The 19,281-nt window shown below is 34.0% G+C and overlaps 1 protein-coding gene across 2 annotated transcripts; it reads left to right on the top strand.

The window, feature by feature from the left end:
- The first annotated feature begins 2,509 nt into the window (after positions 1-2,509).
- LOC126697393 (sulfate transporter 4.1, chloroplastic-like) lies at positions 2,510-18,326 on the top strand. 2 transcript variants are annotated; one of them, XM_050394374.1, is made up of 17 exons: positions 2,510-3,032; positions 4,070-4,118; positions 4,925-5,126; positions 5,643-5,811; positions 7,588-7,653; positions 7,738-7,845; positions 12,726-12,833; positions 12,932-12,997; positions 14,310-14,370; positions 14,538-14,665; positions 15,292-15,333; positions 15,542-15,658; positions 15,847-15,898; positions 16,414-16,552; positions 16,715-16,803; positions 17,519-17,595; positions 17,688-18,326. In XM_050394374.1, exons 1-17 carry the CDS (start codon positions 2,691-2,693, stop codon positions 18,003-18,005), a joined length of 2,133 nt encoding a protein of 710 aa, XP_050250331.1. In that variant the 5' UTR covers positions 2,510-2,690; the 3' UTR covers positions 18,006-18,326. The 2 variants fall into 2 exon arrangements, with proteins under 2 accessions (XP_050250331.1, XP_050250333.1); XM_050394376.1 differs by having other exon boundaries at positions 2,890-3,032; positions 4,921-5,126; positions 17,688-18,259.
- The last annotated feature ends 955 nt before the right edge of the window (positions 18,327-19,281 follow it).

Genomic DNA, 19,281 nt, shown 5'->3' with positions numbered 1-19,281 from the left:
TATAATACTAATTTATACTTTCGTCGGTAGGAGAAATGATTGGCCTGCACAGCCCACTAGCAAATTGGATCCAAATCCTTAACTAATGTTAGGTTTCCCTTTCCTGGTATCTGATCCAACCAAAAACAAAGCACGTGGCTTTAATTTATTCGGTAAGCACTGTTCAAGAGTGACTTGATCCTCTGTCCTATGAAACATTCATAATTGATTTTCGTTGCTGTTTTGTACGTGTCTTGCTGGCAACAGTAGGTGGATTTGAATAGTTTAGTCAAACAAAAGATTATTACGTGCACGTATATATATAGTAGCATTTTAATTTTTATCAATAATTTTCTCTCCTTGTTATAAAAAAAAAAAAACTTCTCTCCTTTGAATCTGGCCAAATTACATCCACATACGTTAATGAACTTTTAACCATGCATTTTAAACCTAACCTCTCTTCAAATTTATCTCTACTTATTTAGGAGGATAAGGTAAATGATTCTCAAAAAAAAAGAAAAGGAGGATAAAGTAAACAGATACCCTTTAGATAATTATTATTAATAAATCATTCTAAGAAAATTTTGATATCACTTCTATCATCTATCTATTTATTCTATTCTATTTATCTTCTATAGAATCTATACTATTCTTACTATACTATTTATAACCAGATTCCATTCTTTAGACGGGAGTTAGAATTTGAATTCCTTCTGATCATCCCACGTTTATAATTTTCTCCTTTTTTTTTTTTTTTTTTTTTTTTTTTGAATTGGCCACAAGTTTTTCTTTTTATAATAGTTATCCATTTCATTTAAAGAAAAAAAAAAAAAACCACCCACATTTCATTGCCTTTCCATCCACTTTTTACTACTTATCAATTTTTTTATGAGATAATTTTTCTTTTCGTGATAACAGGTTTAAAAAAAAAAATTAATATACATTATCTCTTAATTAGATATATCTCACCAATTTCTATAAAAAAAAAAGGATATATCCTATTCACTTACTACAATAAATACAATAAATGTGTAAAATTGTGTTCCATTTTAAAATCCCACTAACTCACATTTCTTATCCACTTATTTTTTTAGCGTTAAAAAAAAAAAACAAATTACTTATTAGTTATCATGTACGAGGTTGGAAAAAATAGAAGTGTCTTCAAGCATTCAACATGCGCATGAGTACGTGCCTAGAGACTAGTGAAAAATATAAAAAGCTGTCAAAAAAATTAATTATTTTTTCTTTTTTCATAAAATATTTTTAAAATTTATATTCTAAACCAATGCCTTTAAGCCTTTGAATATAGTTAACTTTTTCCTATTAACAAATACCTACCCCTTTACTACTTTAGGTAATATTTTTGTTAGATTACTACTACCATAAACGAAAATCATATTGATCATTTGTGGTGGTAGCTTGATTCTAAAAAAAAAAAAAAATCACAAGTAGCTTTTTTTTTTTTTTTTGGGAATCAGTTCACATGTAGCTTTGTTGTCAGTTGTCACGATTTGGGATGTAATTTTGGGAAAGTGGTACTACTAAGGTTTATGGGGTTTTCTCAAAAAAAAAAAAAAAAAAAAGGTTTATGGGGTGGAGTTTCTTGTCACATTCACTGTCCCCATCATCACCACATAAATGATAGAAGCCGATATTATTAGAAAATTATTGCCTTGGAAACTTCCCACGAGACAAAAGATAAATTGACAAATCGAAACTTTGAAATAAGGGAATTACAAGATATATATATATATATATATATATATATAAAAGTAATGTTATCACAAGTGGTTTACTAAATACAAAAATATAATATTACATTGATTAGAAAGTGACGAGATTAAGATGATATAATATATATTTTATAATTTTAAATTACGGTAATGTGAGAAAAAATAAAATAAACAAAAAATATTAATGTCATATCATTGTAACGTACATCATATTAAGGACATATCACAGTAAACCAAATATCCCTTAAGACATTACAGTCTTTACTTTAATAACAAATACATATAATTGTAATAAAAAATTTAAGATTTTCACAATATGTTTATAACATATTTATAACAAATTATAGGTGGTAGATTGTTATTGGTTCTAATTTGAACTCACTACTTGAATTACTTTTTTGCCCATCAATAATAACCAGTAATTACATGTCACTTAAGATTTGTTGTAAAAAATATTATAAATATAGTATTAAAAACAAAATACGGTTAATATACTATTTTTAAAAAATTTTGACCCTATTTTTGTTGGAAATAAAAGAAATATCCGTTAAAACAATTAATTATTTTATTTTCAATAAAATATTTTTCTGAGGTCTAGATTAAATTGGCAAAGAGCCACTGTACAATATATATATTAGCCATTGCAAAGAGAAGCAAACATGTCTAAATGCCAATTGATTTGCCGGTAAAACTAAAACTAAAACTAAAGTAACCTTTAGCAAAAAAAAAAAAAAAAAAAAAACTAAAGTAACCAAAAGTCTGGTTGTTGTAATAAACTTGTCGTGTACATCATAAACGCAAAAAGACCGGGTCCATTCTCGCTCACCCAAAAATCCCAGACTCTCAAAAAGACGCAGCGAAGCGAGCCAACCACAGAGATATTTTTCGCATTAATAGATACAACACAAACTCAACACGGTCACACACACACTCTATCATATACAGTTACTAACTTACTATTATGCGCCGGTGGTGCGCATGGAGATAACGTACGCATCGCCCAGCGCTCCGAACCTCGCGGATTCCGGCGACTCGAATTCCAACAGTTCGATGGCGACGACGTTGACCCGACCCGTCAAGATCATTCCCTTGCTGCACCCGAACACGGCGAGTTCGAGTTCGGGTTCGGGCTCGGGTTCGGGTTCTTTTCTTAGCGCGCTTTTCTCGAAGTGGAAGACGAAGGTTCGGCGAATGAGTTGGCACAATTGGATCGAGCTCTTCCTCCCTTGTTACCGTTGGATTCGGACTTACAAATGGAGAGAGTACTTGCAAGTCGATCTCATGTCCGGTACCACCGTCGGCGTCATGCTCGTCCCGCAGGTGATCCTTCTCTCTCTCTCTCTCTCTCTCTTGTTCTTCTGAAATACTTTTTAGTTTCTGTTTGGATGATGAGAAAATCGAGGAAAAAGACAGGAGAGAGAGTTTCGTATTCAATTTCAACTAAGCTGGACTCTTGCTTTATGATCATTTTTTTTTTCTTTCCTGTGATTTCTCGGGAACCAAACGGAGTGTTTTATGATTTTCATCGTTCTGAACATGTTTGTTGTTGATTTGGTTGGTAGAGTTAAGCACTAAGATTTGTGTATTTTTTTTTTCCTGTTTGGTTGATGAGAAAATTGAAGGAAAAAGACAGAGGAGAGAATTTCGTATTGAATTTATTTTGTTCGGTCTCAGCTTAATTAAAGCTGGATTGTTCTTTATAATCCTTTTTTATTTATTGAGAATAATGAAATTACTGGAAATTATATTGCTGTTTTTTTTTTTCTCGGAATCCAAACGGAGTAGTATATGATTTTCATCGTTTTTGAGCACTTTAACTGTTGATGATTAGACAGATTTCTTCGATTCAAGTCGGCGATTTTGTCCAAAGTCATATTCCACTTGTCATAATTGACGTTGAAATAAGTGAAAAGTTCATATGTTGGAAAATCAGAATTATTTATTTATTTATTTTTATTTTTTGGGTTTGATATGATATATGATATGGTTTAGGCTAATTTTCATAGGTATGGATGATTTTTCATAATTTATTTTTGCTTTTTTAAAATTAAGTTTTGATTACTGTTTATTCACTATTACAGACCCGTGTCAAAAGATTATGATGATGACTGTAATTTCTTTGTTTTTTTGAACGAAATGATGACTGTAATTTTTAAACTAATTACGGTTTAGAAAAGTTGGCACTGCTTTGACTTGAGATTTGGTTGTGATGTGTTAAGCACTTGGATTATTGTTGATTGGTTAGGCAAACCCGTGAAGCATCTTTATTTTTTTATTTTAAACTAATTTACTCACATATTTTAATTACATGTATTGGGTGCAAGTTCAATTTTTTGACTGTTTCTTGTGAATGACAGGCAATGTCTTATGCAAAATTAGCTGGGCTTGATCCAATATATGGACTTTGTAAGTGCATAACCAAATCTCATGTAACTAAAATTTATGAGTTTCTTTTTTATTGAGAGTATTGAGAAATATTGTCTTGAATTTTCTTTTCGTAAGTTACACACGTAAGCAATGGGTTTTGAATTTGGGACCTTACCCTCCACTTATTCTTATAAGAGGGAGAAATGCCATTTTAGCTATTACTCATTTGCAAGAAATATTGTCTTTATCCATTTTGGCAATTATATTCAGATGGTTTCAAGTTGGGGAGGTGAAAGAGTTAAAAGCATGAGTAGAAAGATTATAATTTTTAAAGATGCAGCCAAGAGCTTTATAGCTCAGTGGCATTATTTGGTCTCTTTATGAGAAGAACCAAGGTTCAAATTCCCTCTCCCCCATTTGTTGTAACAGTTGAATTATCAATTTTTTTAAGATGTAAGAGGTGAGAGACATTAAAATTGAAAGGGTGAATGGTAAAAATAAGATCCATGTATCTGGCCTTGTTCAGTTTGAGTTGAGTTTATTAGAATGGAAAATACTTTCTGGTAAAATTGTTAAGTTTTGAACTTTGATATTTGATTTGGCTCTACTGTACTTCTACTTGATGATGCACTGACAGTTTTGCATATTTGGCATACATTAATTATGATTAAATTTTCATACAGAAAATTGTTATTTTATTATCTTTATTTTTTATTATACCTCATTACTTTACATCTATAAAAAAAATACCTTAGTACTTCACATAAATATCTGAATTGTGTCCTTATATCTATATCATATCTGCTTATTTAATTTTGGGATTGTGACTTGATTTTGTAAGGCAGACTCTGGTTTTGTGCCTTTATTTGTGTACGCCATCTTTGGGTCATCTCGTCAGCTTGCAGTTGGTCCTGTGGCCCTGGTTTCTCTCCTGGTCTCCAATGTCTTAGGTGGAATTGTTGATTCATCTGATGAGTTATACACAGAACTTGCAATATTATTGGCGCTTATGGTTGGGATACTGGAATGCATAATGGGGCTCTTAAGGTTCTGCTTATCATTCTCTTCATGGAATAAGTTACAGCATTAAATTTGTGCTGAATTTGTTGACTATTTTGTTCATATATAACAATATATCTTATACACCAATTTTGATTCTTTGCTTGTGTGGGTCATGATATTACTAAACATAATTCTTAAGCTGTATAATGACCTTTTTTATCTCATGAGGAGGAACATTTGGAGTTTAGAGAATCTTTGTTAGATAGATGGCATTTTCTAAATTTGTTTGTATTATATTATTACATAAACTGACCACTAAGCATCCAGCTTGTCTTTTCTTTTTTTAACAGTGAGGCAGGGGTTGAGGATTTGCATGGTTCCTAACCTTTGTTATTTGAGATTTAGTTTTTATTTTTTTGATAAACACATTTAGTTTTTCTTAAGAACAAATAGTTGTTATAATAACAGATATTCTCCAATTTTCTGATTTATTTTAATAAATATACACTCTGATATTTTGATGCCTTCTATAACTAATGCATCTATTCTTTGAACTTTCAGGCTGGGGTGGCTTATTCGTTTCATCAGCCACTCTGTAATTTCTGGCTTTACAAGTGCTTCAGCTGTTGTAATTGCCCTATCTCAAGCAAAATACTTTCTGGGCTATGATATAGTACGGAGTAGCAAGATTGTGCCATTGATTGAGAGTATCATAGCTGGAGCAGATGGGGTATGCTTTGGATGCGGTGGTATACCCTTTGCATATTAGTTTATTCATATCTCTGCATCTTCAGTAGAAATGTTGATTTTGCCCTTTTCTTTGATTAAATACTTTATGAGTTGGTTTATACTAACTACTAACAAGTTGATACCAGACTTCAAATAGAAAGGTTAAAGTTGCATGTTCTATTGAGTGAAATCGTATATTTCTATTTGTAAGATTTATTTAACACAAACAATTTAAAAATTTCAGTACCTTTTCTGTACATATTTGCTCTTTTGTAGAAGAATGTACTAGATTAGAGACAATGTATGATTGAAGAAAACCATCGCAGTCAGTGGTTTGTAAACCAATAGAAGGCCGTCAAAAATTTGAGATTATATATATAGATAGGTTCAAATTACACCTGGTGTAAGATCTAGCGGTAAAAAAAAAAAAAAAAAAAAACTCATTAGTGCTGATTACCACCTCATTTATTATCTCCCTATTTACATTTCCATACCTGTCTCTACTCTCAAAATGTGCTTACATTGTCTCTCTAGCCTCATCTGCTCTCTCCTCTTATGCACCCTTTCATGGCCCAAATTTGAATCTTTCTCCTTCACCGCTCCCGACGCAAATTCCACCTCCACGGCCATAGGATGGGTCACCGATAGTGAAAAAAGCTGCTGCTGCCCAACATTAATAATAGACATTGTTAAATTTTTTATGGGACTCAAAAGCTTTCAATTTTTATTATTGTTACCACACATACACTTCTTAAAAAGATCTAAAGCTCTTTTTTGGTTGTGACAAGTGACAATTTAACAATGTCTAAGATGGAAACAACAAAGGCAGAAAGTCCATAGAGAGCTACAAAATGTGGAAGGCTAGAACCTCAAACCTTTTACAAATTAAATTGCTACGTGGAACACCAAAACAAGAATGCACAACCAGAAAAGAGCTTTAGATCTTTTTAAGAAGTGTATGTGTGGTAACAATAATGAAAATTGAAAGCTTTTATGTCCCATAAAAAATTTAACAATGTCTATTAGCCTTTTCAGTATCAAGAAAGGAAAACCCACAAACCTCATAGAAGGTAATATTGGTGTCTGGTGGTTGCGGCTTTTTTTGCCATCGGTAATGCACCCTATGGCCATGGAGGTGGAATTTGTGTTGGGGGCAGTGGAGGAGAAAGATTCAGATTTGGGCCATGAGAGGGTACATAGGAGGAGAGAGCAGATGATGCTAGAGAGAGAATGTGAGAATGTTTTGGGAGTAGAGCCAGGTATGGAAATTCATAAATAAGGGATAATAAATGAGGCGGTAACCAGCATTAATGAGTTACGTTTTTTGACCATTAGATCTACTTAAATCTAATGGTGTAGAAAAGGTGCAACTCTAACCCATCTCATTTATATATATATATATATATATATATATATTTTGCCTAAGATGAGATGTGGAGGCTTTCAGGAAAAGCTTGGATGTAAGGCAAATCAGGTCAAACCTAGTTTTTGACTTTAAAAGTTGCAGTAGAAGTTGGTTTGAAATATGAAATTACAAAATAGGAAGCTAAACTGAGTTGAAAAAAGGGAAAATGGGTGTAATTTACTTTATGGTTAGTTTCCATCAGTACCTTGGCAACTTCACTCTGCAATATTATCTAACTAACCATGGTAGCCATTCAATATGCATAACTGAATATTTCCCATGCTAAGGTATTCATTTGACAGTCATCTATGTTGCCTGTTATATTCACTTATCAATTCCTTTTTTAACTACAACAGGTTTTTCCTTTTGTAGTTTTCATGGCCCCCTTTTGTAATGGGATCCATCATTCTTGCGATACTTGTGATCATGAAGCACCTGGTATGAGTTTATTATTGTCTTTGTTTTGAAGGAAGATTAGTCTTCAACAGGAATTTACTTATGATTTTGGTATTTCATGTGTAGGGAAAATCAAGGAAGTACTTGCGATTCCTTAGAGCTGCAGGTCCCCTCACAGCAGTCGTTTTGGGCACAACTTTTGTGAAAATATTTCATCCAGCTTCCATATCTTTGGTGAGAATGGCATATATTAGACTCACTTTTAATCTTTAGGTATTGAATCTAATATGGTCATGGATCTAGAATAATGAACTAAAGACTACATATTATGTTTGCTCACGTAATGTCAACCAGAAATTAGCATTCACGAATCCACCATCAAAAAATAATCTGCTAAACATCTATGAAATTTTCATCTACATAATTTGGATCAAATCTTAATTGACTAGATAATTAGAAGTTCAGATTCCTTTTTTCCTACAGAAACATATCTTTCACTTCTTTTCCAACATGATGAAATTGTATTTTCTAGAGCTTAATTTTAGGGATAATGTCTAACACGCTACAACATTTCACTTGTAATTATTGGTTATCAAAAAATGAAAATAAATAAAATAAATTTTTCCTGGGAACCAAGCACAGATTAATATCGAAGACCGATTTTTAAGGAGCTCTAGCTCAAATGTTACTTTCTCCTTCCATAAAGAAGAGATTACAGTGAGGTCATGGTTCAAAACCTATTGAGTGATTTGTAATTAGCAATTACCAATGAAATATTGAAGAGTCAATTGTAGAAATTATCTTTTCATTGATTAGCTTTTGGAATTGAAAAATTGGAAATTACGACTATTTGATGGGTTTATTAAATTGATTCTTGAAACTATAATTTTAGTCCACTAGACCCGTAAAAGTGGGAGCTTTGTGTACTGAGTACCTCCTTGTTTTTAGTGATGTTAAATAACTTTGTATGGTGATTAAACCACATCTAATAGCAAATGTGTTTTATGAAGAATATGATGAATGGTTGTATTTTTTATTTAGAAACTTACATTGTTGCATCTATTACATTGTTTTTGTGAATTTATCAAACTATCACTTGATTCCAAAAGCTTAAATTGTTAGTAAATGGTAAATTAATTATTTAACTATTATTTGAACACACCCTTTGACTAGCCCTTATAAGTGTGGCTCAAGACATGAGATTTTTAACTTTTTATATGGGAAATAGAGTGGAGATAGTTCCAACTTAGGACTACTTCTGATACTATGATAAATTATCACTTATCCTAAAAGTTTAAGCTGGTAGGAAAGAGTTAAGTTAATCATTTAACCGTTATTCTAACAATATCATTATACAGGGAATTGAAAAGGCTTGGAAAAGAAGAACAATTTTGGGTCTCTAGTTTCATCACAGTGTGTTGATTAGATAAACTAGATGTCAAAAGTTATAATTAAACGAATTTTATTACATCGGCACTAGAACTTTAATGAGCTATATAAAGATGTGTCTCAAAGGGTACTCCCTCGTGTTGTTTCTGACCATTGCCCTCTTTTGGTGGTGGCCGGTAGTGTTAATAAAGGTCGTAGTGCCTTTAAGTTTGAGAATATGTGGTTGAAAGAAGAAGGTTTTGTAGAGAGGGTTCGGCAATGGTGGAATGGGTATTGCTTTGTGGGTTCTCCAAGCTTTATTTTGGCTTGTAAATTAAAAGCTCTAAAAGAAGATTTGAAAAAGTGGAATAAGGAGGAATTTGGGGATCTGTCCTTTAGGAAGAAATGTCTTTTATCTGAATTATTGGGTTTGGATGCTAGGGAGGACTTGTTAGGCCTTTCTCAGGAGGATCAAACTAGGCGATGTCAGATTAAAAGTGAGGTTGCCCATCTTGCCTCTCTGGAGGAGATCTCTTGGAGACAAAAATCCCAGATATTATTTGTGAAGGAGGGGGACAATAATACTCGTTTTTTTCATCGGGTTGCTAACTCCCATAGAAGAACTAACCATATTCGAGGTATAGAGGTGGATGGTGTTCTCTATGAGGATGAGGAAGTGGTGCGGTCTAAGGTGGTTCAGTTTTATCAGAGTTTGTATACTGAGTCAGACACTTGGCGCCCTTCAATGGATGGTTTAGAGTTTGCTTGTATTGAGGAGGATGAGCGACTTGTTCTAGAGAGGGATTTTCCTAAGGAGGAAGTAGTTAAGGTTCTTCAAGAGATGGAGGGTGATAAAGCCCCAGGTCCTGATGGTTTTACTATGGCATTTTTTCAAAAATGCTAGAATGTAGTGGAATCAGATGTTATGGCATTTTTTGATCATTTCCATAGGAGCTCAAAGTTTGAACGGTCTCTGAATGCTTCTTTTCTTTCTTTGATTCCCAAGAAGAATAATGCTTTGAATATCAAAGATTTTCGGTCGATCAGTTTAGTGGGTAGTGTGTATAAGCTATTGTCTAAAGTTTTGGCTAACAGATTGAGGTTGGTGTTAGATAAACTCATTTTGGAGTCACAGAATTCTTTTGTTGGTGGCAGGCAGATTTTGGACTCAGTGCTTATTGCTAATGAATGTTTAGACAGTAGACTGAAGTGTCGTGCTCCAGGGGTGGTGTGTAAGTTAGACATCGAGAAAGCTTATGATCATGTTAATTGGGACTCTTTGTTTTATCTGTTGGAGATGATGAGTTTTGGGGGTAGATGGAGGAGTTCGCTGAAGACTTGCGTCACTATCGTTCGTTTCTCAGTTTTGGTTAATGGATCTCCTACTGGTTTTTTTGGTAGCTCTAGAGGTCTAAGACAAGGTGACCCATTGTCTCCCCTCCTATTCCTTTTGATCATGGAGGTTTTAAGTCGTATCCTGAAGAAAACTGAGGAAGGTGGTCTCATTCAAGGTTTTCATGTGGGTCCTAATAATCATACTGGTATTCCTATTTCTCACCTATTATTTGTTGATGATACTATTCTTTTTTGCAATGCTTCTAGAGAGCAGTTCTTTTCCATTAGGTTGGTTTTGACCTGTTTTCAAGCTTTTACTGGTTTAAAGGTGAATGTGGGGAAAAGTGAGATTGTCCCTATTGGGGAGGTGAGCAATAACCACTCTTTGGCTAATATTCTTTAGTGCAGGGTGGGCAGTTTGCCTATGATATACTTGGGTATGCCACTGGGTTCTTTGTATAAAACAACCACTATTTGGAATCCGATTCTTGAGAGGTTGGAAAAGAAGCTTTCAGGTTGGAAGCGGCTTTATTTGTCAAAGGGTGGTAGACTCACTTTGTTGAAAAGTACCCTTTCAAGCCTTCCAACTTATTATCTTTCCCTTTTTACCATCCCTAAAGCTGTGGCGACTAGATTGGAATGTATTTAGAGGAATTTTTTGTGGGGTTCTTCAGTTGAGTGTTTTAAATATCCATTGGTGGCTTAGGAAAAGGTTTGTTTATCGCGCGAGTTGGGTGGTTTGGGAATTCGGAATTTGGCCTTTTTTAATTTGGCCCTATTAGGGAAATGGCTTTGGAGGTTTGGCCATGAAATCACTCATCTATGGCGGAGGGTCATAGCCATAAAATATGGGGAGGGGAAAGGGGGTTGGTGCTCTAGAGTTTGCAGAAGGGCTTATGGTTGTGGTTTTTGGCAGAGTATTAGTGAAGGGTGGGAAAGTTTTACTAAGCATTTATCTTTTGTTGTGGGGGATGACTCTCGTATTCTTTTTTGGCATGACAAATGGACTGGGGATGTCCCTCTTAAAATTCTTTATCCCTAGTTATTTTTGTGTTTTGCCAATAAAGAAGCCTACGTTTCTGAAGTGTTAAGTCCTGCAATGGGTGATAACGACAGAGTGTGGAGTTTAAGCTGTTTTAGGGATTTCAATGATTGGGAGTTAGCGGCTTCTTATTCCCTTCTTCATTTCATCCAAACCCGGATTCGTAGGGGTTATGGGGGTGACAGGCTTCGTTGGGGTCTTAATGGAAGTGGGAAGTTTGACATTCGGTCTTTTTATCATAAGATTCGAAATGCAGCTCCTCCCACTTTCTCTTGGAAGGGCATTTGGAAAGTCAAGGTTCCTAAAAGGGTGGCTTTTTTCATGTGGACAGCAGCTCATGGTCAGATTCTAACCTTGGATAACCTTATGCTTCGTGGTCGCCCTTTGGCGAATCGTTGTTGTATGTGCTGTTGTAATGAAGAATCTGTGGATCACCTGTTACTTTTTTGTCCGATAGCTCATTCTTTGTGGACTTATATGCTTCGGTTGTTTGGGATCGATTGGGTCATGCCAGGTTCAGTAGCGGACTTATTATTTTGTTGGTACCATTGGCTTGGGAAGCATAGTTCTGATATTTGGAATTTGGTTCTAGGCTGTTTAATGTGGACTATTTGGACTGAACGAGATCGGCGTTTTTTTGAGGATAAGGGGAAACTGTGGTTCAGTTATTAGATTTGTGCCAACGGACCCTCTTTGATTGGTCTCGGTGTTGGGGTTTTTCGGATTGTTTTACCCTTATGGAATTCCTTTAGTCTATTAGTTTTTCTTAGTGGCTGCTTGTGTCTTTTTGTTCACTACCGTGAATCTTTTGTATTCTCATGTCTTTTCCCTTATTAATAATATTTTCTTCTTATCAAAAAAAAAATGTCATTATGATACTTTCCGAGATAATAGTATGCATGTACAAGTGTGCTGGAGATAGGGAGATAACAGAACCCCAAACTTCTGCTTATAAACATGCATTTGCTTTCACTTTAGTATTAAAACAAGTAATAATTTTTTCCTCTGATCATTCAAAGCTTCTATTGTATCCTCTACAAGTTGTGGAGAAAAATTAACTAAAATATAATTTTGGCAAAGAATGCATTGAGTATGAGAAGCACCTACGTCGATATGCAATCTGTTCACAGAGGTTTGAGATGGAAAATGGATGTTTTTGGAGAGAAGAAGTGGAGGGATTGGAATCCAAACCAATAACGTAAACTTGTGGAAAACAGAAATCTTAAGTTAAAATTGCTTGTCAATTATTCATATATGTTTTGTATGTTCCATTTAGTTGTCTTTATGTTCTTTCATGAAAGATGTATCCTATATAACTTAGGCTTATATTTTTAACATGACTGATAAAAGATTCTTGGTGCTGTTTTAGGTAGGAGATATACCTCAGGGCCTTCCAAAATTTTCTATACCTAAAAGTTTTGGGTATGCATTGTCTTTGATTCCTACTGCAGCTCTCATCACTGGTGTAGCTATACTGGTAAGACAAGTTATGTTAATTATTACTCCTGTAATATTTTAGTTTTATTACTACTGTATTTACAAATATATATATACATATATTTTTTTGAAATCTAGGAATCTGTGGGGATTGCAAAAGCATTAGCAGCAAAGAATGGGTATGAGTTGGATTCAAATCAAGAGGTAATGCTTCTAAAAAAAAAATGAAAATGGAAATGTTGTGTGCCTGTGTCTTTGGTGCATGACCTTTTTTTCAAAATATTTGCTGGCTTAAGCATGAAGGTCTGCACACTGTGTGGGTGTGCATGTGTGTGTCTTTGGTGCATGACTTTTTTTTTTCCCTAAATATTTGCCAGCTTAAGCATGAAGGTCTGCACATTATGTGGGTGTGCATTTGTATGTGTTTGTGCGTGCACCCAACTTGGATAATGTTAAATATTGCATGACATTCTTTTCAAAATAATTTGTTGGCTTAATCATGAAGTCATTACTGTGAAGCATATACAAACAAACTTATTCCTTCCAAAGAAAAAAAGAAAAAAACAGAAACATGCTCGTGTTCTGCTTTTTATAGCAGTATAATATCTAATTTTTCCATGGGGTTTTCAAACATTTGTTGCATGAACCATTTGGAACAATTGGGGCTCAAATCTTAACTTTTGAAAGCATGCTTTTATTTAATCTTCATGTTAAATTTTTGTTTTTGAAGCATGTCCTTGCTATGTTTCATGTGGTTGAATAATTTTATTGGTTAATAGGAATGAAGTTTTAACTACAAATATGTAAGTAGATGCTCATATTACAAGAATGATGTCAACATTGTGTTCTATTTTTCTACTACTTGGGTAATGAGCTAAAAAGGGGTGACAACATTGAATTGGGGACTGAAGTTTCAGCATTAGATAAATTTTTCATCAGTGGGATTAACGGACTGAATACCTGGTCTCTTTGTTATGACAATGAACTTCTCTTTCTCATAAAAAGTACTATTTTTTTTTTCTCTGCATCTTTTACTACAGATCTCCCATTTTGTTTGTTTGTTTGTTTTGTTTTTTTTTCCCCACTTTTGCCCCAATAAATTAAAATGGGAAGTTTCAAATAAGAATAGTTGTGGATGCACTGAAATTGGTATCATGAACTTGTTTATCATATGGTGCTTTGGATATCAATGTGCTACATATTAACCATTTTTAATTCATAGGAATGCATTACTCAACATAATAAAAGATGATAAAGATATGAACTTTGTATTTGCATTGGTTATGGAAGTTTGCATACTAAACATTATTATTTATTTTAAAAATGAATGCTGTATTGTGTGCGCATGGGCACATGCCCAGGGGAGAAAAAGGGGGGAGGGGGTGGCCGTGGAGGGAAGAACTGGGTTGTGAAAGGTCTTTTATGATAGTAATTAGTATTTTTAGTAATAGGACATTATGTAATCATTATTTTGAGCAAAGAAATTTCTAATAAATCTTCTATCTGTTTGAAACAGTTGTTTGGTCTTGGAGTAGCCAACGTTATTGGTTCATTCTTTTCATCATACCCCACCACAGGTGATACTTCTGTGAGGTTCTAAGAGCTGCAAACATGAGTCCGAGATTAAAAATTAACTGAGTGTTGACAGAAATTATCCATTTCATTTTTTTTGTAATTCTTTTATAACAGATTTTTTGATATAATGTCCTGTTTATAAAAGTATGTTCATGTATTTTGAATGCAGGTTCCTTTTCCAGGTCTGCTGTGAATCATGAAAGTGGAGCAAAAACTGGCTTAGCTGGAATTGTTACAGCAATCATAATGGGCTGTGCCCTTTTATTTTTGACTCCATTGTTTGAATATATACCCCAGGTTTGTTTCTACTATAATACATTTCTTTTCTCAGTTAGGATTGTAAGTTGTAAATTCCACTTGATAGCATATTCCACCATATCTTCTCCTATAATGGAACAGAATAGTTTGCTTATTAAATTATCAGTGGATTGTTATAGGATCCAAAAAGATGAGGGAGAGTCGCTTGAGATGGTTTGGTAATGTTCAAAGGAGTGCGAGTAATGAACCGGTAAGAGAGTGAGTTGATCCAAGTTGAGGGAACGAAAAAAGGTAGAGGAAGGCCAAAAATAACATTAGTAGAAGTAACTAAAATGACATGTCAACTAGGGGAGTAACAAAAAGCATGACTTTAAATAGGATAGAATGGAGAAAAAGAATTCATATGGCCTACCAAATCTACTTTGTCAAGGATCCATAGCCGACCCCAAATTTTGGTACTAAGGCTTATTGTTGTTATTCTATTGTTATAGAATCTGTGGCCTAGTGAAGTATTTTATAAAACATGAGATCATACCTTCACTGCTGGTTTCTGGGTTTTTATGTATTTATCTATTTATTTTATAAATCTACTCTTACTTTCAAACTTTTAAGGAGTGCTTTATTTGGAATGTTAACTGTGGGATCTGTGTTCTCTGTGATCTCAGTGTGTTCTCGCTGCCATTGTGATCTCTGCTGTAATGGGTCTGGTGAGTATTCTATAATTCCATGCTAAGGATGTTTATTGATGAGGGTGTTTACATCATCAGTTTCCTTTTTTTTTTTTTTTTTTTGTTAGACATTGAATGTAGTGTTTTGCAGTATGTGTTGACATTCTTCAAGACTAGAACTGGTTACCACCAGTTACCATGTTCAGATCACAACTCTTTACTTTTTTGTTTGGATGTATTATTCCAGGTGGATTATAATGAGGCTATTTTTTTATGGCGAGTAGATAAGAAAGATTTTCTTCTTTGGACCATTACTTGCATTACAACATTGTTCCTTGGTATTGAGATTGGTGTCCTTGTTGGGGTGAGTACTTGAAGCAGTTTGCTATGTTAGTTTGTAACAATCTGGCGATATTTGAATTAGTGTAACCTAGAGAAGGCTGGTAAATATACCTTATATAAAAGCGGGTTTGTATTGCACGATTGTCTCTATGAACCTGGAAGAAATACATCTTTAGTCTTAACGATTTTAAAATGTTTTTGAAACTGTAGGTTGGTGCTTCGCTTGCTTTTGTTATCCATGAATCAGCAAATCCACATATTGGTAAGTGGCTTTATTTTATCATGGGTCTATGCGTATTTTACACGAGCCATGGTGCTCCTTTTATTAGAGCATATTATGCATATGCTTGCTTTGTGTTTTTAATATGTGGTATAGTCAGTATTCATTATTGTTGTTGTCTTTTTATTTCTATAAATTTAATTTTTGATATTTTTGTTGATCAAGCCTTCTACTCTTTGGTATCAACTGCAGCAATCTTATTTCTCATTTCTTGTTAGCAGCTTCTTAAATTTTCATCCTCACGTTTTTAATAAACATTGTTAAGTCAGATTTCTTAAACCACTTCCTTCTCTGTCCAAAAGACATAATTCCTTAGGGGCCTCTGGTTCTGGAAAGTTTGTTTCCCTAGTTTGTGTGTTTGGTATATAAATAAAGCTGGAGCTCAATGCTGGCATAGTTTCTGTTTGCAATTGTATTTAGCTTCAATTTTGAATACTCTGAACTCAGGTATACTGATACCTGAAATCTTCTAAGTTTTATTTTGGGGTGCATTGCAGCTGTCTTGGGCCGTCTTCCTGGCACCACTGTTTATAGAAACAGTAAACAGTATCCTGAAGCATATACATACAATGGAATTGTGATTGTTCGGATTGATGCTCCTATATATTTTGCAAATATTAGTTACATAAAAGACAGGTAAAGAATCATGCTTTCTTATATTGATCAAATTCGATAACACTGGCTTTCCCATTGTACTTGTGTTAATTCATATTTGCTTATATCACAGTTGAGTAGTGGTTGCCAATTTCTCTAGGTTAAAAAAATTAGTATTTAAGCCAATCATATGTTCTCTGTCAGGCTACGGGAATATGAAGTTGATGTTGATAGATCTACCAGTCGTGGGCCAGAAGTTGAAAGAATTTATTTTGTCATTATAGAGTTGGCACGTAAGTCTTTACTCATCGGCTTTACGTTCTATTAGATTTTAGTCATATCCACTGTAAAGATGTTAGATGTATTCTGTATTTTCCCTTTTTTTTTTGGTAAGAATATTTCATATTATGCTAAAAAAATAAGTGTTTATATTTTTCAACTCTTTATTGAAGCCAAAAAAGAAGAAGAAACTCTTTATTGAAGCAAGAAATATTCGCTGTTGAAGTAAAGAGTTGAAAATGGTTTATATAAACTATACAATTTTTTGATTTAATTGCTTCCATCTGAAGTTCTGTTTTACATGTGATCCTCTAAATCTTTTAATTGCTTCCTCTAAAGCTTTTATTTGTTGGGTGGTTTCCTATACTGCAAAATTCACAAGATCTTTTTACGTCATGAAGTTAATTAGTTCCTCAATAAAAACCGCATGCTAGTAATGTGGTTCATATGAAGTTTACAGTACCAGCATAGTCTCAGATGCTTAATGCTTGGAAATTTTTAATGATGTGACTAGATATTAATTATTATGAGTTGTTAACATAAATAATTTTCTATTACGAATACCTTGGATTGTCCTCCCTCATTGATTGCCAGTTCAAAGTGAGTTATGGACAGTATAAACTCTTTTATCTTCCTTAGTCTCCACTATGCCTACCAAATTTGCTCACATAATTCATCAAAATTAGGTTCCTATATTTACATTCCAAATTTTTCTTATTGTTATTGCAGCTGTGACATATATAGACTCCAGTGCTGTTCAGGCTTTGAAGGACTTGTATCAGGAGTACAAATTACGGGACATCCAGGTTCAGTGCCCCTCTTGTTGAACTTTATAAATGTTTTCTTTTGGAATCTCTTGATACCATAATGTCATTGGCTGCATCTTGGATCTTTGCAGATTGCCATTTCCAATCCAAACCGCGAAGTTCTGCTCACCTTATCTAGATCTGGTGTTGTAGACCTGATTGGTAAAGAGTGGTACTTCGTGAGAGTGCATGATGCTGTTCAAGTATGCCTTCAGCATGTTCAGAGCTTAAAAGAAACGTCTAAGACACCAGGTCCTTTACTTGATGATAAGCCGACCTTGTTTCAGAGGTTATTGAGACAGAGAGGGGAGGATGTGTCAGTTTCTGTTTTGGAGTCGGGCAGCCAAAATCCTTTAACTTCGAAGGACAGTGACCCTCAATTGGAGCCATTGTTATCTCGGAAGTCATGAGAATTGCTTGATTAATCAAATATAAATAATGCCAATATTTTTGCAAGGCAGTGCTTGTAATTGGTATGATCAGATTTTTAAATTGTTTCTTGTAATTAGGCTCTTTTGTTGTAAAGTATAATACAAACAACTGTGTATGAACTTCAACTCTTAGATATAGAGAGGGATTGGGGAAGGTGAGGCTACCATAGTGTGTAGCTCTTTAGAATTCTTGTATGTAATTCACATTTATCTAGGTTGCATTGCTCCTCTCCCATCTGTATGTGCTTTTATGACTGCAAGGTTTGTATTTCACATTCAAAATAAGCCTCATTTACGAAATCTTTGAGCACAACTATGTTCAAAAATTTCAAATCTACAGTCTTTTTTTTTTTTTGCCCCAACATTCTCTTGTTTCATTTTATCTTTGTTTCAGGCCAATTGAGATCTTATTGCTTGGTGGATTACAGGCAATCGAGGAACTACGGCATTGCTTTCCCCGGATTCATGCCATACCAAGATTTTATACTAGCATTTTAGAGTGGATAATGATTGACAACTTAAAAAGAAACGGTTGTCAAGGTTATTGGAAGTATGCTCAAATCAAAGAGGTTAATTTGGATGTGGAAGCGTATTTGTGTTTCAGTTTCTAAACATTTGATTTGACTTTGGAGAAAATGAAAAATGAACTGTTTTGATGATTTGGCCTTACACTAGACCGAAAATTTTTATAATTAAAAAAAAAAAATAGCACATATTTTTTATTTTGTTGCAATTGAGACATATTTGCTCTTAGGTATCTCGGATGATTTGATTGTAACCTGATGATTTGATTGCTTTTCTGCTGTTTTATTGTTACCAGCAAAGTAGAGTGGACATCCACAAGCCCAATCTATTTTGAACTTCTATATAGACATCAAAATTCAAATCATTGGGTGCATTTAATATTAATCACGGCTGAGATTGACGACAATAAGCACACCCTTCATCAAACCTTTCTCACGCTGCGCATGACTATAAGCTGAAAATCTAAAGACAGAATGTCAAGTATTGGCCCTACGTAAAGTATAAACATCAATCTTAACGTAATGTCTTGATATAGTCCTATAAGCTAGAACGTATATATATGGAGAGACTCTATTTGCATGTTTTCATAGATTATATAAGTAAAAATACATAAAAAGATAAGATTCGAAAGGAAAAAATCTACTTAAAAATAGGGGATAATCCTATTGATGAAAAAATGAGAAAGAGTTGTTTGAAGTAGTTTGGTCATGCTCGAAGTTGAGGGAACAAA

This window comes from Quercus robur, chromosome 8 (genome assembly GCF_932294415.1).
Source record: "Quercus robur chromosome 8, dhQueRobu3.1, whole genome shotgun sequence".
NCBI lineage: Eukaryota > Viridiplantae > Streptophyta > Magnoliopsida > Fagales > Fagaceae > Quercus > Quercus robur.
This window is presented reverse-complemented; position numbering and strand designations above follow the sequence as displayed.

Bases quoted from the DNA above. Each gene is read 5' to 3' on its own strand.
- LOC126697393 (XM_050394374.1), top strand. From the start codon at position 2,691: ATGGAGATAACGTACGCATCGCCCAGCGCTCCGAACCTCGCGGATTCC. The intron at 12,998-14,309 runs GTAATGCTTCTA...TGTTTGAAACAG, and splicing joins AGTTGGATTCAAATCAAGAG to TTGTTTGGTCTTGGAGTAGC. The intron at 16,553-16,714 runs GTAAAGAATCAT...GTTCTCTGTCAG, and splicing joins ATTAGTTACATAAAAGACAG to GCTACGGGAATATGAAGTTG.